Source organism: Coturnix japonica, chromosome 2, assembly GCF_054131305.1.
Source record: "Coturnix japonica strain WE chromosome 2, WE-NBRP24, whole genome shotgun sequence".
NCBI classification, from domain to species: Eukaryota; Metazoa; Chordata; class Aves; order Galliformes; family Phasianidae; genus Coturnix; species Coturnix japonica.
In genome coordinates, this window is record NC_140664.1 from 138,808,663 (window position 1) to 138,833,048 (window position 24,386).

Consider the following 24,386-nt stretch of genomic DNA (forward strand, 5'->3'; position numbering starts at 1 on the left):
GGCTTCAAAGATCATAGAATGGCCTGGGTAGAAAAGGACCGCAATGATCACCCAGTTTCAACCCCCCGAGGTCATCCATGCAACTGCAGTTTACTTTGGAGCCTGCATACAGAACCATCACATGGTTTGGGTTGGAAGGGACCCTTAAAGGCCATCTAGTCCCACACCATGCAAAGCACAGGAACATCTACAGCTCCATCAGTGCTCGAAGCCCATCCCCTGACCATGGGTGTCTGCAGGGACACATTCTTATAGGAACACCTTTGGAGCTATGAACCAAGAAACACCACACAGAGGGGCCTCTGGATACCTAGCAGCCTTCTACACTGCCCTCCACAGTCACCTCTTAATTAACACTGGAGCTGATACCCCCATGAAGCAGACCTGAATATACACCGCTGCTTCTTGGAGGAAAAGCAGATAAGAGCAAAGTTCTCTTGTTGCTTCAAAACACACTTAGGAGGAGACACACACATAAACACACAGGAGACACACACATAAACACATAAACACACAGGAGAACTGGCTGGTGCCATTGTCTGGCTTCCACCTCCTACACCTATCTGGGATAATCAACACATCATCAAACACAGCTCACAGACCCACTGGAAACTTCAATGGCCCCATTGGTGAGTACAACCCATGGCTTCATTAATGCAGTGATGTTATTCTGATCATTGGGAAAGCATCGTTATAGAGCAGCTCTGTTGTTAAGGAACACAGTCCCAAGCACAGCGGTGGCAGATTAGCACGGTCCACTCCTCATTAGGACAAACCCAATTACAGCATGGGGTCCCACAGGAGAACTGCAGCCACTGCAGGGATGAGGGGTGGCTGTGGAAGCACTGAACTCCGACCATCATCTCAGCTGCCCCCAACATCCAAGGGCACAAAACAGTTCTGCAGAAGAATCTGGGGCAGCAACAAAATCAAGAAGCTGAAATAAATGCAGAAGATGCACAAAAGACCAAATTCAAATGGCATGAGCAGAGCTACGTCCTGATGTTCCCTCACTTTAAATCGCTGTCAGAATTAGAAAATAACAATAATTAAAAAATCACAGAAGTTTGCAGTTTATCCAAGACACAGAACTTCGTCAGCAAGAAATCTGCAGCATCACTGTTGCCATGGCTCCCCAGGGAGCCATATCACCAAGCCCAGACCTATTTTAGCAGTTCATGCAGGAGCTGATGCCTTTCGGAGCGCTGTCCTGTTATTCTAGAACACAGTGTAGGACTTCAGCCTGGCTGAAGAGATTTCAGTTACCAAACCTCAGCAGATATCTATGTTATTCTGACCACGCGACACTGACTGCCCCCTGGGGCAACAAAGCAGCTCCTGTGCGCAGATGTTCCAACTCTGGTTATGTTATTCTATTAGATGTGGACAAGTGTAAGCTTCGCAGTCCCACCGAACATACACGAAGTGCTGGCCACGGTCTGCTGAGTGTCATCTTAACAGGAGAATGAAGCAGCAGGTAGAAGGCAAGTACTACCAAAGTACAACCCATGGTCCCAGCATCAACCACTGCACATGGCCCCACTGCTGAGTACAACCCCAGCCTCACCAGCAAGTACAACCCACCGCCCCATCGTCAAGCATAACTCATGGCCCTATTGGCAACTATAATCCCTGACCCCACCAACAACCACAACCCATGGCCCCATCATCAACCACAGCTCATGGTCCCACTGGTGAGTACAATCCCTGACCCAACCAGGAAGTATAACCCTTGGCCCCATCAGCAAGTACAGCCCAACCAACCTCACAAACATTCGGACACCCATACCATTTCTTGGCTCTCTTCAGCTCCTTCTCTGTCCAGCACAGAAGCCCATATATTCATGGTCTTGAAACTCAACACTTTCCCTCCCCTGATTTCTGTTTCTGACTTGCATTCCATGCACTCACTCACCCCCTGGTGCAGCCTAAAGCAATCCACACCCCTCGTCCTCCACACGGGGACTCAGCTCAGGCATTGCTGCCGTGTTGCTACTCACTGAGCAGCAGCAGAAGGGATGGAAGAGCCCCAGCTGCACCACCCGCATTTACCTGCTGTGCTCCTCTGGTGTTTTTTCCCCACATGGGTCTCCTACCAGGATACTGCCCCCTTAAATACAGCAATTAGCATGGAAAATAACAACTTCCAGCAGATGATGGAAAGGTTATATATACACACACATGTATCTCCATAAAAAGGATGACGCTGTCTTTAGCTTTCTCATTTTGTAGCATCATGCACCAAAGAACATTACTTCTGCAGGCACAAGTTCATGCAGAGAACACCACTTCCACCAAAATAGAACTACTTTGGGTTATGCAACGCTCATTAAAATTACAGAACCTCTCCACAACCTGACCAGCATGTTAAGGCGCACTCGAGCTCGACGGCTGTTAAGTTAGTGACTGCATCATGCAAACTGGCAGCGAGGAACTCCGCAGGAGCAGACCCAGCTTCCACGCCTGACGACAAGGCAGAAGGAGTGGGGATGAGGAGCCCGACCTCTGCCATCCCCAGACACCAATTTCTCCCGAGGAAGGCTCGGGCTGAGCAGAAAACGGAGGGCATCATTTGACACACCATCTGTACCGTGACTACAGACTCCATTCTGAAGTTCCCAGGAACTTCCTTTCGCTCTATGAAATTAATGCCATCTGTTCCTTGGTCAGCAGCCAGGCAAACAGCACCAACCCCTCCAGTCCATCCTGAGCGCAGAGTCCCAAAGCCCATCAGCACGGGGTTCTGCTGTTCTGCTCTGCTCCGGCACAGTGGTTGCTCTGGCAGGAGGTGTGTTTTGTGCAAAGATGCTCAAGGTGCCTTAAGGCAAAGCCACAGACCAGCTGCAGGAGGGGAGCAGATGGCTGTGCTTGGCCCGGAGCGGCATTAAAACCAAACCCCATAATGTGACAGCGATAGGGAACGTTCCCTGCCATGGGAATATGCAGCTCCTGCCCTTTGGTGGTACCGACGCTGCACAGTGACAGCGATAGTTCACTGCAGCATCCCACACAGATGCCACTTTCGGTCTCCAATGAGAAGCTAATGGAACTTAACACTGAGAAGTGCAAGAGTGCTTCAAAATTGGGAGTGCTGCAAAATTTATACGGAAAATCAACTCGGAACGAATTAAAAAATCATCAAGTTCTGGAACTCAGACCAAACGGTGCATCTTTTAAGGTTTGGGAATTAGCACTGTGCGCCAGGCAAGCAGAACCAGCAGCCTTTTAGGATCAGCCAACACACCGCTCATGCCCCGCTCGCTGGTGCCACCGAGGATTAACGGTTACGTGGTCATGCCGCCGAGCAGCGATGCTCGCACGCAAGCTCCGGGTTTTGCTGCCAGCCCATCACACGCACACACCTTTGCCTTGCCTGGGCCGGCTCACGGCGCTGCCTCTCAGCTGCCTCTGTTTCTCCCCATCCGGAGCAGCGGGCCGGGCCGGCAGTGTGGGCAGCCCTCTGGCCTTGGTGGGTCTCATGTAGCCCTTCAGCTGCTCCGCACTTTTCGCTCGCTCTTTCTTTGCCTCTGGGGCAGCTTTCAGGTCAGGTTCTTCCTTTTCCTTAACTGTGACAGCCTTCAGGTGGGATTCCCCAGCATCACCTTCTGCGGATCGGCGCTGAACCTCACTGCCATCCTCAGGGGGGGTGAGGGATGCTGGGGCAGCAGTCAGATCCACTCCAGCTGCCTCCACTCCACCTCCTGACCCATACGGGTGCTGAGTGCTCTCCATGGCTGCACCCACGCCGCTCCCCTCGCTGTCCTTCCCCATCAGCTCTTCCACTGCAGCCCGCGATGCTCCGCTCCCCACTGCCACAGCATCCTCCCCCACAGATGGGACCCCTCCAGCTCCCTCCACCCCTCGGGTACCGCCAGGTGCCAGGCAGTGCTGTGCATCCACCTCCTCCTGGGGAAGGGCAGAGGCAGTGCTGGCACCGCTTTGTTTTTCTTCAGTCCCTTTATCATCCGCCTTTGCCTCAGGAGAAAGGAGAGCTTCATCCTTTCTTGTCTGAACATCTTGCTGAGCTGAACGACCAGAAGACAGCGGTCCGTCTGCCTCCAGCCTGCACTGGGCCACAGTCTCTCTGGCTCCATCTTCCCCTTTCTTTGGCTCCTCTTTCCCAGGCTCTTTGTGGTCCACACCAACAGGTTTCTCGGGCTGTGTTTGGCTGCACACCTCCTTCCCATAGCTGGATCCGGGCTCCGTGCTGCTCTTCTCCACTGCCACCCCAGCTGAAGGCAGCCCCCCATGTGCCCCCCAGGCCAAGGACTCCACGTGGTTTCCCTGATTATCCCAAAGCACTTGAGGGCCGATGGGGAAACTAATATTTCTGTTCTCATCCACAAAACCCATTTCTTCCATCCCAAACTCCATCTCAGGCCCCACGGGTGGCTGCTCAGGGCCAGCCTTGGACTTTTTACCTCCTCCCTCGCTACCTCTCTTTCTAGATCTCTCAGTAATGGTGGCTGAGCTGTGATCTGCAGGATGCTCTGCACCAGGAAGGCTGACTGCTCTGCTGCCAGGGGGGGGACACATCTCTGCTCCTGTGCTGGGCTCCAGGAGGAGCTCTGGGCCAACCTCTGCCCTTTGGCATCTCTCTTTATCCCTCGTGCTCAGCTTTTCTAGCTCCAGAGGTACAGCAGCAGCTTGTGCTTTAGTAGCATCACTTGGGTCACCTAGCAGACTTACTGAAGCACTGACGTTGTTCTCTTTAGACTGAATTTGTTGAGCGTTTCCCACCTCCCCACCCACAGCAGGGATAATACCCAGATCCAGTGCTACAGGCTGCCCATGGCTGCCTTCAGCCTCTTTGCCTTTTGTCCCTCTGCCTTTTTCCTCAGGTCTGTCTGCCTCCATCTCCCTGGTGGGACCACGTGCCATCACTGTGTCTGCCCTGTGCTCTGCCGTATGAACATCTGTCTCCTTATCCTCAGCTGTGGGCCACATTTCATTAGCACTGCCTATTTCTGGCTCTGTTTTATGGCCTGGATGGACTGGCTGATGAGAGGAACTTCTACCCTCTCCTTTAGGCTTTTCCAGCACCTCCTTTGTTACAGCTGTCACGTTCTCCAGCAAACCCCCTCTTTCAGAACCAGGCACCTTCTCAGAACCCACTTCCTTCATTCCCCCACCACCCCTCTCTTTGCTTGGAAGAGCTCCCAGCCCGGTGTCCAGGACAGCTGTCAGCCCAGAAGGGCCCTTCTCACTCCTTTTCCTTTTCCCATCACTACACCTTTTCCTACGTTTGTCTGCATCAGAACCCATCCCATCTGATCTACCTGGAGAAGCATCTCCAGCCTCTCTGCCTTCACCCTCAACATTGACCTCCTTTGTTTTGTTGATGGTGTCAGCCACGGCGAGATGCTTTGTATCAGCTCTCCTACCCGCTGGAAGGAACTGCTGGCCCAAAGCCCCCAGCTCAGCCATCTCACATTTCCCAGCATTTTCTCTGGGCTCCTCTGTTACTCCCTCAAAGGGCCTTTGTGCTGCAGTTACACCCGACGTGCTCTCCTGGAAGCACACAGCAGTGACACGGCCCCTCTCATCGCTGACCTCCCGAGCCGTGCCAGCTCTGTCAGGAGAGCTACTAAGGCCCATCTTAGTCTCCACAAAAGGCTGCTGGAAAAAGCTTTTTTCACCTTTTTTACTCCTCCCATCACTACCTCTCTTTTTGGGCTTGTCTGCTGACGTGTGTCCCCTGGCAGCATAACCACCCTCCCCACCTTTATCAGGGAAAGGCCTTTCCCTTGTCACGTCCCCCATCCTCACTCCATCAGAGCCCGCATCCTCCTGACCCTGCTCAGAGAAACCTCTCACTCTTTTGCCTTTCCCTTCACTGCGCTTTTTTTTTGGTCTGTCCATCCCGTGTGCAACACTGAGGTCTCTTCCAGTCTGCTGCTCCTCTGCAATAAACCCATTCCCTTTCTTTCTGTCAGGGGAATACGCTGCTGTACCTCTGTGTGCTGCCTCAGCATGAGCAGCTCTGCCTTCCATTAGAGCTGGCTGCTCAGCAGAACCATCAGCCTTCCTGTTGTGCAGAGCAATGCCTTGCTCGGGGTTCTGAGCCATTAATGGCGTAACGGACACTTTGCTGGCATCTGTTGGGGTCTTCAATACTCCCTCAGAAGTACTTAAGCCAACGGCCTCGCGCTCACTGGGGGATGCCAGCTTGGCTCCATCTGCTGCCCTTGGCTTGTTGGGAAGCAGGGTGGACGGGGCTGGAGGTGCTTGGAAGGATCCATTGCTCAGCTCTTTGATTTGCCCACCACTCTCCTGTGCTGCTTCTCCCAGTGACCCACTGGAAGCCTGAAGCTCGCAGCTGGTATCACTGGGTGCTTTATGCTTGGGAGGTACACCCTTAGCACGCTTACCTTTATCAGAAGGAAGAATCTGGAAAGGAGTTTCTACCTTGCTTATATCAACGGCTGCTGAAGGAGATGCCTTCAGGTCAGCCCACGCTGGCTCCCTATCCTCCCTCTTCCCATTTCTATCAGGAAATCTTCCCACAGACATGGCTGGCACCTCTGCTGCTATGGGCTCCCCCACCCCACTCTCTCCTCTCTGCTCTGAGGGCACCTTCCCTTTCCCTTCGCACTGCACCATCGAGCTGTCACCTCTCATTTCCTCTGCTCTCATGATGTCTCTATTTTTCTCATCCAGCCCTGATTTGAGCGGCGCGCTGCTCTCGGTGCCCTGCCGGCCCAGTGCTGGCATTACATGGCTGTTTGGGTCATGCAGGCTGTGACTCCCAGTTATTACTGCAGCATCCTTTGGCACATCTGAAGCTCTGTTTCCCGAGGCAGCCAACAGCTCTGCAGGCACGCTGGGCCCAGCAGCTGCTTTTTGCAACTCAACAGCCAACGGAGAACTCTTAGGAGCTCTGCAGGCTGCCGTGTTTTCATCCCAGAACTCCACGGCTCTTGGCAGGTGGTTTCTCCTTTGTTTCGGTTTCTTTTTCTTTTTCTTGCCCACAGCCAGAGCACCTTCCATATCCCAGCTCTCCCGCGGCGCATCTCTGCTGCTCCGGGTGAGCTCTGGGGGAGGCTCTGCTGCCCTCCTGGGTGCAGCTGTGCCATGCGGGGCAGCTCCAGCAGCGCACGGCAGCTCTGCAGCACAGCACTGCTCTGCTCCACGCTCAGAGCTCTTCTGCTGTGGGGGACCTACGGGGCGCTCCTCTGCTCCATCTGCAGTGGGCAGCAGGGCAGGCTGTGCTCGGCCAGCCCCGCGTCCACTCGGTTTGTTAGCTTGCCTCATTTGTGCAGGAGGCGGACCTGGAATACAGGAAGCCTGCTCAAACATCAAAGCGACCATTGGCTGCAATCAAATACAGAGGTACAGTTGCAAACGTGACTTCAGCTCTCCAGCAGGAGATCTAAGTCTTCGGTGGGGCTGGGAAAGGCATTTACACACCAAACAATTTAAACTGCTACTGATAAACACGTCGATGCTATTTAAAAATGCATAACTCCCAGTATGTGCTCTGACCCCACTGAAGAGCATTAGTTCTTGTATGGACACCTTATCTCCTGTCAGAACCGCATTAAGGACCTACGATGTCTCAGCACAAGATCACAGATCGACTTTTTATCTCTCTAATGGGCAGCCTTCCATAATGTAAAAATAGAGCTTTGGTGGGAAGAGGAGCTGGGGGGGGATGGGAGCAAGGAGCTACGGCCCCAGCACCCACAGTGCAAGCAGAAGTCATCTGCTGTGCTCAGCTATAAGCAGCACCGGGTTTCCTTAGCTACAGCCACTGATTCCAAGGGAGCATCCATCATCTGTCAGTGAGCCCTGGGCCACAGATCAGCCTCCAGCCACACAAGCAAGCAGTGATGGCTCACCAGAGGGGATGCGTTAGCGGAGCAGGGCAAAAATCACCTTCTCCTTTGGTTAATTACAAAATCCAACTTGGAAGGAGGCCTTCACTGGGAGTATTGCAATAAGAATTAATGGCTCTTTTTAATGTTCCCCCCCAAAAAAACACCCTAAGAAAAACTGGTGGTAATGGTAAAAAGGATGGTGAGTTCCTGCATTCTACAAGAGATATAAGCCAGCATCAGTGATCAATTAATAGCAGCAGCCACACGTGGGCTTCTGGTGCCGTGAACAAGGAGGGGAAAAGAGATGGAGTGCAGCAAACAGGGGCAGAGTGCAAACAGAACCTCTGAGGGATGCCAAGAACCGCACAGCTCATTGGTGCAAAACCCTTCTTGCTTGCTCAGGTGGCAGTGCAGCCAGTGGGAAAGGTGAGCGGCTCCCAGAGGACATTTCCTCCCTAAAAGCAAAGTGCTGTTTGTGTTCTACCTGCAGGCTCTTGCAGGGCTGCTCCTTGCGGGGGCTCTGTGTGCTGGATGTGGTTCTGCTCAGTCTCCTCCTTCTGTTGCTCCATTGCAGGGACATCCACAGCAGCAACACAGCGCTCTGAAAGGAGCTCTTTGTTTGCTAGCTCTGTGTCTTCTTTTGTTTCTAGCGGGACTGAAATGGAAAAGAGAAATTGAAATACAAAAATGGGCGACCAGAATATTTCAGCCTTCATGAATATGGAAACCATCAGCTCAAAAAAAGCTGCTGGGAAGGGTTGGGCTCTACTTTCTTTTAGCAGGGATGAAGATGAAAAGGTCTGGTAGCTGCCCAGGTATTATGTCCCATGATCCCACGTTAAGAAGCAGTTCTATATCTTGGCTGACATGTTGAGGTTTGGGTAAAGTGTGGAGCAAAGACTGCTGTGGGGTCACAGGCTCAGGGTGAGGTGAGGGTGGTCATCAGACAATAAGAACAAAAAGATTTAAAAAATCAACTGAATTTTGACTACGCGTCCTCTCCTCTGTAAAACAGGTGGAGAATAAGATCCATTACCAGCATGGTATCCCCATCCAATGTCACCACCCAGCATTCATGACACCAAGCTGAGCACTCTGGTTGAAATAATGGAAGGAAGGGATGCCATTCAGAGGGATCTCAACAGAGTCAAAAGGTGGGCCCATGTGAACCCAATGAGGTTCAGAACAGCAAAGTGCAATGCCAGGCACGTGGGCCAGGGGAATCCCAGCCATGAATACAGACAGGGAGGAGCAGCCCTTGAGAGCAGCCCAGCTGAGAAGGACCTGGGGGTCCTGGTAGGTGAAAAACTGACCATGAGCCAGCAGTGTGTGCTTGGAGCTCAGACAGCAAATGGGATCCTGGGCTCCATCAGCAGAGGGGTGGCCAGCAGGGACAGGGAAAGGATCGTCCCTCTCTGCTCTGCCCTCTGAGGCCCCATCTGCAGTGCTGCGTCCAGAGCTGGGGCCCCCAATACAGGAAAGACAGGGAGCTGTTGGAGAGGGTCCAGAGGAGGCCACAAAGATGCTCAGAGGCTGCAGCACCTCCACGACAAAGACAGGCTGAGGGAGCTGGGCTTGTTCAGCATGGAGAAGAGAAGGGAAGGCTGCGGGGTGAGCTCAGTGCAGCCTGACAGTGTTTAAAGGGGATTAGAAACAGGAGGGGAATCGACCTTTCACAAGGGAAGGCAGTGACAGGACAAGGGGGAATGGATTTAAGCTGAAGGAGGGCAGATGGAGGGTGGATGTCAGGGGGAAGTTGTGTACTGTGAGAGAGGGGAGGTGCTGGAACAGCTGCCCAGAGGCTGTGGATGCCCCGTCCATCCCTGGAGGTGTTGAAGGCCAGGTTGGATGGGGCCCTGGGCAGCCTGGGCTGCTCTGAAATGGGGAGGTTGGTGGCCCTGCCTGTGGTGGGGGGTTGGAGCTCCGTGATCCTTGGGGTCCCTTCCAACCCAAACCATTCTGTGATTCATAGGGAATAGTGGGGTGGGTTCGGATTGGATTTGGGGATCTCAGAGGTTTTTTCCAGTGTTTCAGTGGCTCCGTGGCCCATTTGTAACGCACTCCCTATACGACGTTCACAACCTCGTAGGTCAATCTTTTGTTGCTTTGTCCTTTGTGAGAATAAGAAAAAAACATCTGAGAAAGAACTCGGGCGCCTTCAGCTGAGAGCAAAGCGCCTCAGTGCTTCCACTGCTGGTCTGAGCTCCTCACCTGCGGGCTCTGGGAGATGGTTGGTTGGTGCTGGAAGGTGCTCGGCGTGGTGGCTGGCAGATGATGCACTGTCCTTTGCATTCTCTAATGAAACATCAACATAACCCTCAGGGGCTTTCGCTTCTTGTTCCATACTTGCAGTTGTTTCTAAAAATGGAACACGGAGAATAAAAAACGGCATTAATTTGGATCAGATTAAGCAGGATAAAATCACCTCCTCAACTAACCCCCATCTTCTGAGGGAAACTAGAGGGGTTCCTCGTTTTCACAACAGCGATAACCTGCTTTGGGATCGCCCCCAACCAGCTCTCCCCTCCAGAAAGTTCAAATATCCCGCTAAAGCAGATCTGTATCACAGAATCATGGGATCGTTTGAGTTGGAATGGATCTCTAAAGGCCATCTGGTCCCACTCCCTGCAGTGCACAGGGACACCCACAGCTCCATCAGTGCTCAGAGCACATCCCCTGACCGTGGGTGCCTGCAGGGACGGGGCAGCACCACCTCTCACTGCAACCTCTGCAGCATCTCACTGCCTTGGTGTATGAATGTCTTTCTTACATCCATATAAATCTCCCCTCTTTCACTTCCCATTTGTGCCATCCCACAGACTCCATTATCCCACCAGGAGTGTGGCTGCCCCTTGGTGTACCACCTGCTGCATCATCTCAAGGCTGAAGGAAGCTTTGGGGCAGAGGAGCTCACCTGCAGGAGCTTCATGGGAGGGGGATTTGTCATGCTCAGCAGTGGGCTTGGATGTCACCAGCTCTTCCAGTGCAGCGACTCCGGTGTCAGCCGCACAGACAGACTTGACTTCTGGTGCAGAGACAAAACTTGAATCTGCAGGAGAAGGTTTGGCATCCGCTGCCAGAGCAGTGCTGGAATCTGCAGCATGAAGATGGGCCACTTCTGCTGGAAAGGTAAACTCCGAATCTGCATCACAATGAGACTCAGAATCAGCTGTGGGGGCAAACGTCAGATCCGCAGCATGGTGAGGGTTTGTATCTGCTGCTGGGGCAAACTCCAAATCCACGGCGCAACGCGGCTGAGCATCCCCTGCTGGGCTCCAGGCAGCATCCAGCACTGGGGAAGATGCAGCAGCAGCAGCACTGGGAGGTTTGGCCTCTGCTGCAGGGACAAAGCCCACATCCGTGCCCTGGGGGGGCTCAGCTTCTGCTGGAGGTGCAGACTCAGCATCCGCAGCACGAGGAGGCTTCGTGTCCCCTGCAAGGACGGGCCCAGCTTGCTCTGCAGATGTGGACGTGGCATCCGAGGCAACAACGCTCTCAGCATCAGCTACAGAAACACAGATGGCAGAAGTGAACAAAAAATAAAGAACGTGAACTCCTGACAGCTACGGCTGGAGATCAGAGGGGCCCCCTCACCGCTCTGCTCACTCTTTAGCTCATCGATACAGACGGCACCACCTCGCAGTGAACCAGCGGCTGCAGTCTGCTTTTCCATGCCCAGCGTGGCCTCATTCATTCTTACACATTATCTACTAAATCTCGAGCTGTTGGTTTCAAAACATTTGCTGGTTTCAAAACATTTGCCAGCACTATCAGATATCTCTGCACTTAAGCTGCTGCTCACAAAGATCCCCTGAAAGGAGTTTCCCAGCTTTAGCTTGCAGTGGTTTGAAACTGAGCCAGGTTGGATCTGAGGAGGAAGTTTTTCCCCCAGAGGGTGGTGATGCACTGGAACAGGTTGCCCAAGGAGGCTGTGGATGCCCCATCCCTGCAGGCATTCAAGGCCAGGCTGGATGTGGCTCTGGGCAGCCTGGGCTGCTGGTTGGTGACCCTGCACACAGCAGGGGGTTGGAATGGGATGAGCACTGTGGGCCTGTGCAGCCCAGGCCATGCTGTGATTCTATGATGATTACCAAAGGGCACATTCACAGGAGCCTCAGTGTCAGTGCAGCCCTAAGCTTCAGCCACCCCAGGCAGCATCTCCACATGTTGACCCCACACAGCTGAGGTTCAAAACCAGAATCTCTACTCACTGCCATTAGGGAAATCAGTGAAGTCCCACTGTGATAAAACCAACGTTCCACTGAACAAAACCCAAAAAGGTGGTGGATTCTTTGTTTTCTTTAAGGATTTTGATTTTACTGCTGGTGAGAAAACAAACACGTACCACAAGTTCCTGCTGTCTATCAGTGAGCACCCTAAAATTGAGTGCAGTGTTACCTTTTGGTGTCTCAGCAGCTTCGGCCTCTGCTGGGGATGTTGCTAACGCCGTAGGAACAAAGTAAGGAGCTGCTGCTGCAGGGCATTCTGGCATAGTCAACACTTCTGCTCCAGGGGCTGTGGGGGGCACTGGGCATAAAGAACAGTTTATTAAGAACTCAAAGAGCTCAGCAAACAGCTTCACCTCCTGGACTTGGGACGCAAATCGCTCCTCTGTCAGCAGGAGAATGATTTGGGCAATGTAAGAGCACACAGCATCCTATGGGAAGCACCGCAGCAGCACCATGCAGCACCCAGCAGGACAGCACCAGCTCTAAGGGAGCCCTGAGCTCCAAAACCACTACAGATCCAGCTGCAGTCTGAAGGGTTCTCCTCCTGGCTCCTTTACCAAAATGAGGCAGACCCTTAGGAGGGAACACACAGCTCCGGTGTTTAACACCCGCAGCAGGTTTGACTTGTGTTTCTCCACTGCTTTTTGTCCCTTCAAAAGGCAGATGAGGACAGAAGCTCAGCTTCTGCTCTTCACAAACTCCACAGACAGTTCCCACAGATCAACTCAGAACTATTTTTACCTGGTGGCTCAGCAAAGAAAGAGGCATCCGGTCCCATCGCGTAATGCTGAGCTCCCATCCAATGATCTTCAGGCACTAAGGAAAACACAACACAGTCAGTCCTGGCCCAATGCTGCTTCATTTTTAAAGCTCTTTGCCCAAGGGATCAACTGCTGCTGTTCTGACTTCACTCTTGGGTAACAACTTATGGGTTCACTTTAGGAATGCCATCAGAACACTGTGCTCTTCTGCAATCACTACTAAGCCACAGCCTGTATCACAGAGGAGTTATAACCAGCACTGACCCCATAGAACAGGCTGCCCAAGGAGGCTGTGGATGCCCCATCCCTGCAGGCATTCAAGGCCAGGCCGGATGTGGCTCTGGGCAGCCTGGGCTGCTGGTTGCTGACCCTGCACACAGCAGGGGGTTGGAGCTGGATGAGCACTTTGGGCCTTTGCAACCCAGGCCATGCTGTGATCCTACGATACCTCCCACCAAGGTTCTTTAGGACTGTTACACCAAGATTTCCTCCAAAGCATCCCTCAAACCCAACCAGTGTAAGATAGACAGTGATAACAAAACTTCTGTTTCTCACCTGCTTTGTCCTGCAGAAATTCTGCAGCTGAATCGAGGCCCATGAAGGCTGATGGGTCTAAGACCTCTGCAGGGCAATAGGGGGACCCCAGGAACTGTTGGTCGGGTACCATCACAGACCCATGTGGCACTGAAGAAACAGAAGGCAGTTTGTCAGTCCTGTGCTGCCCCACCAACTCCCCTCCACAATTTAAAGTCCACAACACCTGCAAAATAAATGAACGTCCCCAGGCACAAAAAGGAACCACACAAAGAGATGATTTGGTCTTATCTACTGCACAGCCTTCAGTACGTGCAAGTCAATGGAGAAGATGCCAACAAATGGCCACCAGGGATGAGCGCTGAGGAGGAACTCACCATGGATGCCTGTGGAAGTGTCAGCATGGTCTGTGAAGAGCTGCACATTCTTCATGTCAGGAGGAAATGACAGGTCTTGCAGGTTCTCCCCTCGGTGCATGCTGAAGGGGTCTGAGGGACACAGAATGAGGCAGCGTTACTGCGGGGCTGAAGCGTGGCATAGGATTGTCGGCAGAGATGCATGCAGTGCCACCATGGAGGTGGTACCAGCAGGGCAGAGGGAGGGACCTCCAAGGAAAGCTGCCTGCAAAATGAGGGTCAGCCCCTCCATCACCAGACAGCACGGCCAACAGAAAGCAGGGCTGGCTGCTCAGACTGCTTAGAAAGGAAAACTGACTGCAGTCCGGATGGTAACTGAGGCACGAGGAGCCTTTCCTGTACCCTGCTCTATCAGATGGGTTATCTCACTGGAACGCCATCACTCCGAGCAGACACTGACAATGAAATGCCAAAGAGATGAGCTGCCCGTGAGCTGATCACTGAGCCTCAACACACCCATGTGCTCAAAAACATGCTGTCATTTCCCATACATTTTTATCACAAACAAAAGAAGTCCTTGGAGGTGTTGAAGGCCAGGTTGGATGGGGCCCTGGGCAGCCTGGGCTGCTCTGAAATGGGGAGGTTGGTGGCGCTGCCTGTGGTGGGGGGTAGAGAACCACAGACATACCTGCCATCTCCATGGCTTGGAACACTGGCTGTGGCTCAAAGCACAGCTCTCTGTCATCCATGGCCCACGTGTCGTTGCGGTCGAGGAACTCCTTATAGGACAGCTTTTCATCCATGATTTCTCCTGGGAACACTGAAATTGAAGAAGAAAGAGGCGCAGTCAATACAGAAATAATAACCCCGAACAATTCAAGATTTATTCCTGCATAATACAGCACCTAAAAGGCAACAAACACCAACTGTTGGCCAAGAGTTCATGGCTCTTTGCCTACCACCTTGATCCAGACAGTTAAATGTAAGATGCAGAATAATGGGAACCTCTGCATCAGATGATGATCAACAGGACTGAGAATGAAGAGCTCACACCACAGTGCTGTCCTGCTGCCAAACGTTGGACAACCCATGGCTGCACCTTTGCAACCATGGCTGCAACCATGACTGTGTGCCAATGGGCTGCTCTGACAAGGGAGGTACGACAGATGCTGTGCTTTGATGGGAGCCCATGACTGCAGGAGAACTGCAGTGCTGACACAGCTAGTGATAACAGTGCTAAACTGACCTCTGCATGCACTCTGAAGGCCAGAGAGTGGAAATGCAAACTGTGAGGCCTGTAATTACAAAGCACTGCCTCCCATCTGATGTGTAAACATCATCAGGCTTTGAAATAAATGCAGTTTCTGCCCATGAGGGAGCGATGCCCATGGCCATGATGCAGCCCCACAGATGCTGCTGGCACCCCAGTGTGGTTCTGCCAGTGGCTCTCTGCTGCTTTATGCCCACATTTCCATAGCCACCAATGCACACATCCCATGCACACAGCCTCCCCCGAGCTCATCCGGACACACAGAACATTCAGTTGCTGGTGACAGGAGCCAGCTGAGGAGTTAATCCACACAGAGCAGCACCCCCAGCACAGGGAGCTCAGAGCCGCAGGGCACACGGCCGGAGAGAAGCGCTGTGTGGAGGGGATTATGGTGGCAAAGCCTTTTTGCTGGGGAAGATGCTAATCTTGGGAGGTCGCTGGGCAGATCTCTAGCTGGAGGTTAAGTATCTTCTCAGTTAATGAGTCTGCAGCCATGGGATGCCTCTGCCAGAGCCAAACCAAGCAAAGAGGGAAAGAGAAGCTTAAGAGCTTCTTTCTTATGGCTGATCCCCAAGCTAATTTGCTCAGACTGCTGCGCTGGTCCTGCATCTCCATGGGATGCCAGGCATGCTGAAGGCACCCACTGAGACCCAGAGTTCTGCTGGAACAACCCCCAGCCCACCAACAATCTGTAGTGACCACAAAGGAAACGAGGGGGGCACATCTACCCCTCCTCAGCAAGGAACATGAAGCAGGGCAGCCTGGTCTGGTGGTTGGCCACCCTGCCCACAGCAAGGGGGCTGAAACCAGAAGACCTTTCAGGTCCTTTTCAACCCAGGCCATCCTACGAGTCTATGAACATTGGCAGCAGGCAGAGAGTTGAGAGCACGCATGGTTTTGTGCTCCATGGGAAGCTGTGAGCTGCCTTGGGAGCATCCCAGCTCCTCTGCGTTGCACTGCTCCACCAGCATCTTCAGCTTCTTGCCTCGTTCCACAGAAGGCCCCAACCCCTGCAGATGTGCACTGCAGACAAGGAAAAGGCTGAGCTATCAGCAGCCTGCGCTGCACCCAGAGCTGGATGAGGTTGTGTCAAAACTGACCTCGCTGCAGGGAAAAGCAAATTAAAATCCACCACCGAGTTGGATGGGGAAGATCAGGAAGATCCGATGGGTCCACAAGAACCTGGAGGGCATTTTAGATGGTGCTGACAACCAGAGAAGCATTTATTGCTTTCCTGATGAAATTCCACGCTGTTACATAAGCCGGGATGCTAAAAGTGCTTCTGACAGTCAGAACCGGTGTCACCTCGCTGCAAAGATGCACAGTCAGGGGCTGCAGAGTTCAGAGGCAGTTCATCACGTTGGGCCTCAGTGCAGTGATCAGCCTGTGCACATCCCTCTGCAGGGCCGTCCCACCCCCAGGCAGACCAACAGCTCTTTCCAGCTCGGGCTCAGCTGCAGACTTACTGCGGGTGCACTCAGTGCCCTCATCCAGGCCATCAATAAGGGGGTTAAACAGGACAGGCCCTAATACCAACCCCTGGGAAACTCCACTTCTCATTGATCACCAGCTGGATGTGACTCCATTCCCCACCACTCTCTGGGCCCGGCCATCCAGCCCCTTCTTTTTGACCTATTTGGTAGTGACACGTCACTTTGTACCTTAATCTTGTACACCTTCCACCCAGCAGCAGCACTCCATCAGCCTTTCAGGTCCCTTCCACCTGGGGTTATTCTCTATCTCACAGGCTGTGTGTGCTGGCATCCCACCTTGATCTATCATGATCTTCTGACACGGCCACGTCAGTGTGTCTGTGAACGTCCTGCCCTACACACACCAATCTGCCTTTCTTAGCTCCCCACTTTTCCAACAGATCTAACTCAAGAGCTCATAATCATGACAAGCTTCCATCCACAGCCCTTTTCTCACTGCTGCTCATACCTTTACTTGCCTAAAAGGTCAGTTCTATCACATCTATTTGCTTTCCAACTCATCACAGAATCATTAAGGTTGGAGATGTCTGAGATGCCCACGTCCATCCAATCAACCCCAAAACCCACTGCCCACAGCTCCCAGTGCTGCATCCCACAGCTCTGGGACACCCCACCCTGAAGTGCTCCCACTATCCACCCTGACTCACCCAGGCACAATGTGAGGCACAACCTCTTGTCCTCAATGTATCTCCTATCCTCATATCCAAGGAGCTCTCATCAGTGAAAGCATGCACCAGGCATGGCACCAGCACTCACAGAGTGGCCCAGGTTGGAAGGGGCTGTCCCTGCTGGCCACCCCTGTGCTGATGGAGCCCACTCTTGGGATCCCTTCCTTCATTTCTCAGCACTTCCAGGAGTGACACGCGTGGATTGGCGCTACGAAGGGGGCTTGTCCCCAATCCACACGTGTTACTCCTGCAGCATGGATGTGCATAGATCCACCCCATCCACCAGCACTGCAAAGCCCTTAAAATAGCAATTCTCCCTTCAGCACCGCAGTCATGTTTGTTTAATGCTGTGAGATTACAGGCTGCTGACCTACTTTCCTCTGCTCAAAGCACAGCAGCAGTCGGGAGAAATCTATCTGCCGCGTCTGCGAGAGAAGAGTTTTACGGCCATTCATTCCAAATGTGTCAAATGAATGACATCAAAGCACGAAGCCATTTGCATAACATGGGATAGGATCCACATTTCTATTGCTTCTTGTTCAGGGAGCTTATTATGGAATCAGAGAATGGCTTGGCTTGCAATGCACCGCAATGGTCACCTGCTTGCAACCCCATGCTATATGCAGGGTCAGCAACCAGCAGCCCAGAGCTACATTCAGTCTTGAATGCCTGCAGGGATGGTGCATCCACAGCCTCCTTGCAACCTGTCCCAGTGTTCAATCTTCTGCTCCTAGAGATGTGATGCACTGCAATGAGGTCGATCCATGCGCTGCAGCTCTTAATTGCACACCCAAAACACAACTCGAATCCTGCCTGAGTCAGATCCCTGGCCTCCCAGCACGCTGTCTCACCCAGCTGTGTATGGCAGAGCAGGGCACACAGCCAGCACAGAGCGCTGCTGATGTTGAGCAGAGCGGACGTTTCCAGGCTTGTCGGGAACCTTCCACGGCTCCGACGCATGCAGAGCGCAGTGACGGCGCTGCGGGGCACTGCTGCAGTCTGGGCCTCATTCTTGGTTTAGGAAAAATACAGACAGCACCGAACGTCTGACCTTGGAATGCACAGAAGGGCCGCACTGCGCTCTGCGGGCATGGAATCACACAACCATTATGGATGGAGAAGAGCCCTGAGACCACCGTGCCCAACCCACCGTGTCCACATCCCCACATCCCTGCATCTCCTGAGCATCTCCAGGGACAGAGACCCCCCCCAACACCTGGCTGCCCTTTGGGAGTAGGAATTGTCCCTAACGTCCACCCTGACCCTCTGCTGCTGCAACATGAGGCCATTCCATCTCATCCCATCCCTTACCCAGCAGCAGAGGCCGACCCCCACCTCATCACCACCTCCTGGCAGCAGCTGCAGGCAGCAGTAAGGTCACCATTGAGCCCCCTCTGCTCCAATCTGACCCACCCCACAGCTCCAGCCGCTGCACAGCACTGTGCTGCAGCCCCCCACACCCCGCTGCCCCCTCTGCACACACTGCAGGACCCCCACGAGGGCCCAGCACTGAGCTCAGCACTGCAGTGCAGCCCCACCACTGCCACACAGAGGGGTGGGCAGCTCCTGCTCGGCTGCCAGCGCTGCTGCTCACACACCACGACGCTGTTGGCCTTCTTGGCCCCTGGGCACGTTGCTGGCACATGGTCAGCCCAGCATCAGCCAACACTCACAGGTCTGTTTCCTCTGCACAGCCCTCCAGCCGTCCTGCCCCACGCCTGCAGCGCTGCCTGACAGTGATCACCCCTTAAAACCTTGCTGCTGTGTGAGTGGCACTTGGAAAGCCAAACTGTTTGCATCACTGGAAACCAGAATGGCGTTGATGTAACAGGCTGGACATCGCAGAGACTCCAAACAAAGCAAACAGGGAAGACTTGAGTGAGCCAAGAGCAAAATATGTTTATATGCAGCCAGGGGAAATGTTAGAGACACTGGAAGCAGAAGGAAATGGCATAAAGGTAAATAAAGCACTGGCCAGGCCGTGGCCATTGGAGGATTGATCACCTGCTGGAGGAGCACGACAGGCAGCCAGAGCATGAAGGTCAGGAATCCAGAGTAAGTCATGCTTAACATTTCTATTGTGAGAGGTTAGGAAGGGCTCTGATGAAAGGGCAGATGGAGTCATCAGGCAGCATTAGGATGGATGGCAGCCGGGGAGAACTCAGGGATATCCACGATCAGAACAGCAGACGTGAGAAAGTTGGATGTTATCAGATTGAAGGTTATGCAAGGGAGGAAACAGAGCTCAACAGGAGCTGAAGGAGAAGCAAAGGGGCTCCTGACCATGAGCTGGGACTGATGAAAGCAGATGAGAGTGCAGAGCCCAGCAGGGAGAGCTGCTGGTTGGCGACCCTGCACACAGCAGGAGATTGGAACTGGATGAGCACTGTGGGCCTTTGCAGCCCAGGCTGTTCTATGATCCTATGATTCCATGACTTGGTGCATTCACACTGCTGTGGACATGAGCTGTGTCCCAGCTGAGTGCAGGTCGTGTCACGGTCGTCTCACAAAGACCCCCATTGGGCAGGGCCTGCATCCAGACTGCAAGGACATCTCCCCTGAGCTGACTTAGAGAGGCTGATCTCCATCAATGAGATCCCATGCTTCAGCAACATTTGCCTGACAACCTCATTTCAGATCACAGGGTTTGGGGCTGTGCTGTGGTTGGGGCCATAGCAGCACAGCACTGCTAAGGTGTGAGCAGGGGGAGCTGACAGCACAACAGCACCACACGACAAGAACCCTATTTTATAACCAACATCAATAATGAAGAAGTTCCCTCCATGACAAAGCAGAAGCATCTCCTCAGACCTCACCACCCGTCACGTCTCAGACACCCTGTGCTAACCTGAGCGGCCGGATCAGCCTGTACTGACGCAGGGATGAGCTGCCTGTTCTCTGCTATCCCAGCAGCTTTGCACTTTCTGCCCCGATGCACAATTTCATTCTACAGCCACACGGCTTCAGCTGGCACCGGGAGATGTTCGACACAAATTGCTCTGCAATTAGGGCACAGTATGCGGCAGCCCATCAAGAGCGCAGCCACCTCCAGCCCCTCTGCTCTGCCAAGGCCCATTACACATCACACAGCCCCCAACAGCGGCGATCCCTGCTGGCTCCCAGCACCCTGAGCTGCTCTATGGCCAACCTGTGCCCACCACAGCACCCTGCAGCTCATCACCCAGCTACAGGGCACCACATGGAATCCCAGAGGCTGGAATTGCCCCCAAAAGCACCACGTTCAGCCATCAGCCCATCTCAACGCACAGCGCCATTCAGGTTGGAGAGGAGCTCTGGATGGCTTCACATCCTTCTATCGTGTCAACCACATCATTCAGCTTGGTGTCATAGCAAACCTGCTGTGGTTGCACTCAAACCCATAACTGATGTCATTGATGGAGATGCTGAAGAGCATTGGTCCTATAACAGACCCCTGGGGGGCACCTCCCATCGCCGTCCTCCACCTGGACACGGTGCCATTCAGCACAATCCTCTGTCTATGGCCTTCCAACTCCTTATTTACCAAACCGCCACCCCTCAAGCCCCTTTGTCTCCAAGTTAGAGATAAGACTGTGCTGAGGGACCTACCAAAGGCCTTGCACAGGTAGATGACATCAGCCACCCTTCCTTTGTCCACCGATGCTGTCACTCCATCATAGGAGGCCTCCATGTGGGTCAGACACGACCTTCCCTTGGTGAAGCCGTGCTGGCTGTCTGGGATCACCTCCTCATCCCTCATGTGCCTTAACCCATCTTCTAGGAACAACTGTTCCATGACCTTCCCAGCACAGAGCTGGTGCCCACCAGCCCGTAGCTCCCTGGCTCCTCCTTCCTCCCTTTCTTTAAGTGGGAGTGACGTTTCTATTTTTCCAGTCCCCGGGGACTTTGCTCAGCAGCCACTTTTTAGATAGGATGGACAGCAGCAGAAGGACAGACATCGCCAAAAGGTGGATATGCTTTAGACTAAGCTCCGTCTGGATGTGTATTTCATTGCATTGCATTGTTTCCTTTGGCAAGCCTTGCAAGCATGAACTTCGCATGAACTCCACTTATCTAAAGGGTTGCTGCCAAAAAATGCACCGTAAACCATTGGAATAAGCAAGAAAAGAAAGGGGATGTCAGCCCAGGCATGGGGGAGGAAAAAGGAAAGTAACTCTTGGATGCAGAAATGTCCCAGAGACGGACGTGACAGGAAAACTGGGGGGTGGGAGCATGGGGTAAGAGCAAGAGCTGGGCACAGCAGCACCAGCTCCTACAGCCCCTCGTGGGGGTCCTGCAGTGTGTGCAGAGTGGGGGGCTGCAGCACAGTGCTGTGCAGTGGCTGGAGCTGTGGGGTGGGTCAGTGTGGAGCAGTGGGGGCTCAATGGTGACCTTACTGCTGCCTACAGCTGCTTCCAGGAGGTGGTGATGAGGTGGGGGTCGGCCTCTGCTGCTGGGTAAGGGATGGGATGAGATGGAATGACTTCATATTGCAGCAGCAGAGGGTCAGGGTGGACATTAGGGACAATTCCTACTCCCAAAGGGCAGCCAGGTGTTGGCACAGACTCCCCAGGGGTGGGGGGGGGTCTCTGTCCCTGGAGATGCTCAGGAGCTGCTGAGATGTGGGCACAGTGTGGGGATGGCAGTTGGACACGATGATCTTAAGGGTCATTTCCAACCTGAATGGTTAGAACCATAGGATGACAGAACCACAGCATGGCTGGGTTGAAATGGACCGCAATGATCATCTCATTTCAACCCCCTGCTACGTGCAGGGTCACCAACCACCAGAGCAGGCTGCCCGTGGTGCTACGGTTCTATGGCAGGAGCTGTACTAAACTTAGTGCTCCAAAGAAACACGGCCCCAAAGCAATGTCCATGGGGCAGCTACAGCAGGACGTGCACACAGAGCTGCTCCCACCGCACCAAAACCCAGCACTGCCCTCCCCAGGTGCACACAAAGGCAGAGTTCAGAGGGGAACAGGCTGCAGTTCCCAACCCCTTAAGCAGGAGGAGGCAGAAAGCTGCCAGCCCCACCACCTGAATCCACCCATGCAGGCTTTGCACAGCGTGGCTATGGAGCACAGAGCCCTGAGCTGTGGATCAGAACCAGCTTAAAGCCCCTCAGAGCTGAGCAGCCCCAGCAGCACCACGAGCACCGGCTGCTACCAAGAGCTTCTCCATGTGCACTGCTGCATTCCCTGCACCAAGGACGCGGCCCCCAGCCCTCCCCAGCCCTTGGATGCTGTCAGTGCAGCCAGAACTGATTCTCCTTCCTTCTATTTTTGCATCCCTTTCAAAGCACCCGACCACGTGGCTCCCTGAAAGCATTTCGACTCCCATCAGACAGCACAGCCACCTCACTGCTCTGAGCCCGCAGCCCTGGGAAGGCTCAGCCAGGAGAGCAGGGATCCACAGCAGCACCGAGGAGGTTCTGAGCACAGCACGACGCAGGAGGCTCGTTTGAGGTTCATCGCAGTGGTTTATTCAGCAGCCATACACAGCTCCAGGTGACAGCAGACAGGTTTGTAAGCACAGAAAGGTGAGGGTGAGTCCTGCACATACATCATGAGCCCTGAAAGCTGGACTAAAGCAGGGGGAGCAGAGCTGGAACTGTGACACACCTGGTTGATAATAAAGGACAGAACAAAGCTGGGCTCAATGACTGACGGGGCACAGTGACAGAGCTCTGCTGCTCGGTCTGAGAACCCCTCCTGTTGTTCCCAGGGTGCTGGTCCCACTTAAGGCAAAAGGTGAGGAGGGACAGCTCGAGGCACCACGCTCAGCAAACAAATGCACAAAGCTCTGCTTTTGGCAATCACAGAATCACTTATTTGGTCCCAAATAAGGAAGACGGGTCGGGTCTCTGTTTAGGGAGAGCTTTGGAGGGCACCTGGAAGTGGTGGGAGCAGCGGTGCTCACCCCAGGTGTGCTGCTCTGCATGGCTGTTGCTGTAATGCAGCCGGTAGGGGGGCACCAGGGGGTCTGACAGCTACTCCCTTCCCAAAGCAGCGTCTACCTTGTCTTGGCAGAAGTCTTACAACAAGAGCTTCTGGGGATTCATATTCTGCACCTCAGGGTGCATTTGGGCTCAGACACATGCTGTACTTTCAGCAGGTGCTGTGGGCAAAGCTATGATAACCATCCAACAACCCCATCCCCAAACAACCCATGTGTGGGTCTGCCAGAACCCCGGCTGAGTTTGTCTCATCCAAAGCAATGCAAAACCTCCAATGCCCACAGCCCAGCTCACACCCCAGCAGAACGTGGCCATTCCTCATCCGCTCCCCAAGTCTCCGTGATAAACGCTGTGACGTGGAAACACTCGGTTTTAAGACGACGTCATTAGAGATAAGAACCTCCTGGGGAAAGGTGCCAAAGCAGCCAGGAGAAAAGTGAGTGGGACCGTGAGTGGAGGGAGGGGGCAGCAATGCAGTCATAGGGCACCATCAGCCACCAAGGGCACCTTTGGGCACAGCCCCCCTCCTGCTGTCAGACACCCACAACAACAGCATTTGGCTGGAAGTTAAAAGTGGTTTGACCGAAAACGGAGCCGCGGCTGCGATGTGGATACAGCGGGAGAGCCGACACAGTGAGCAACGCACAGCTGTGCTCACAGAAAGAAAGGGAGGTCTCAATAAGCACTGCACAGCACAGGGAGGAGGAGGAGGGCTGGTCGGCTGCGGCGCTGCCGCCCTTGGCTTCTTCTATATGCAAAGTCCGAGGTGTAAAGCAAGAGCTCTGCAAAATGCTGAAGGTTTTAGAAGAGCAATGGCAGGTAGAAAAGGACACTGGTCTTGTGACAGTGGCAGCCCCAGTGTTAGGAGACAGTCTAGGCCTCTAGGAGGAGAAAATAGAAGAGGGGAAAAGGAGGAGGAGAGGGAAAAGGGAAGGGGAAAGGGGCAAAAAAGCGCAAGTGATTAGTAAACATGAACATCCAGGTAGCACACTGCACAACAAGCAACATTTCACCGCGTGCAGCCAGGAGATTTGCCAAAAGCCAGATCCGACAAGGCATAGTTTGCTCCTCCAGGTGTCTGTGAATGCAGCCCAGCCATGCTGGGGCATCTGACACCATCAATGGCACCATTGGTGGCACCATCAATGGGACCATCAATGGGACCATTGGTGTCACATTGCTGCTGAAGCAGCAGCTCAGGGTGCTGCTTGCAAGCACAATTTGCACTGAAATCAATGGCCAAGCATTTCTGTGGCCTGACCTGAGAGAAAGACCTGGGCCAGCCAAGCAGGGATAGCGGGTGCAGGCAGCGCAGAT

General features: G+C 53.6%; 1 protein-coding gene across 45 annotated transcripts in view; it reads right to left on the reverse strand.

Moving 5' to 3' along the window:
- MAP4 (microtubule associated protein 4) overlaps positions 1-24,386 on the reverse strand; it is an 88,252-nt gene that overhangs the window by 29,226 nt on the left and 34,640 nt on the right. For 25 of the 45 annotated variants that reach the window (XR_014943674.1, XR_014943673.1, XM_015852720.3 and 22 more), the window contains 9 exons: positions 14,389-14,520; positions 13,722-13,832; positions 13,366-13,494; positions 12,791-12,865; positions 12,219-12,347; positions 10,735-11,325; positions 10,032-10,178; positions 8,305-8,475; positions 3,363-7,271 (listed from right to left, as the gene is read on the reverse strand). Coding sequence is in view for 43 of the 45 variants with exons in the window: in XM_015852720.3 (XP_015708206.2) it covers positions 3,363-7,271; positions 8,305-8,475; positions 10,032-10,178; positions 10,735-11,325; positions 12,219-12,347; positions 12,791-12,865; positions 13,366-13,494; positions 13,722-13,832; positions 14,389-14,520 (5,394 nt within the window). In the remaining 2 variants the exon portion in view is untranslated. The remainder of the gene's footprint in view (positions 1-3,362; positions 7,272-8,304; positions 8,476-10,031; positions 10,179-10,734; positions 11,326-12,218; positions 12,348-12,790; positions 12,866-13,365; positions 13,495-13,721; positions 13,833-14,388; positions 14,521-24,386) is intronic. The other 20 variants (XM_085540714.1, XM_085540735.1, XM_085540733.1 and 17 more) reach the window with 1 other exon arrangement.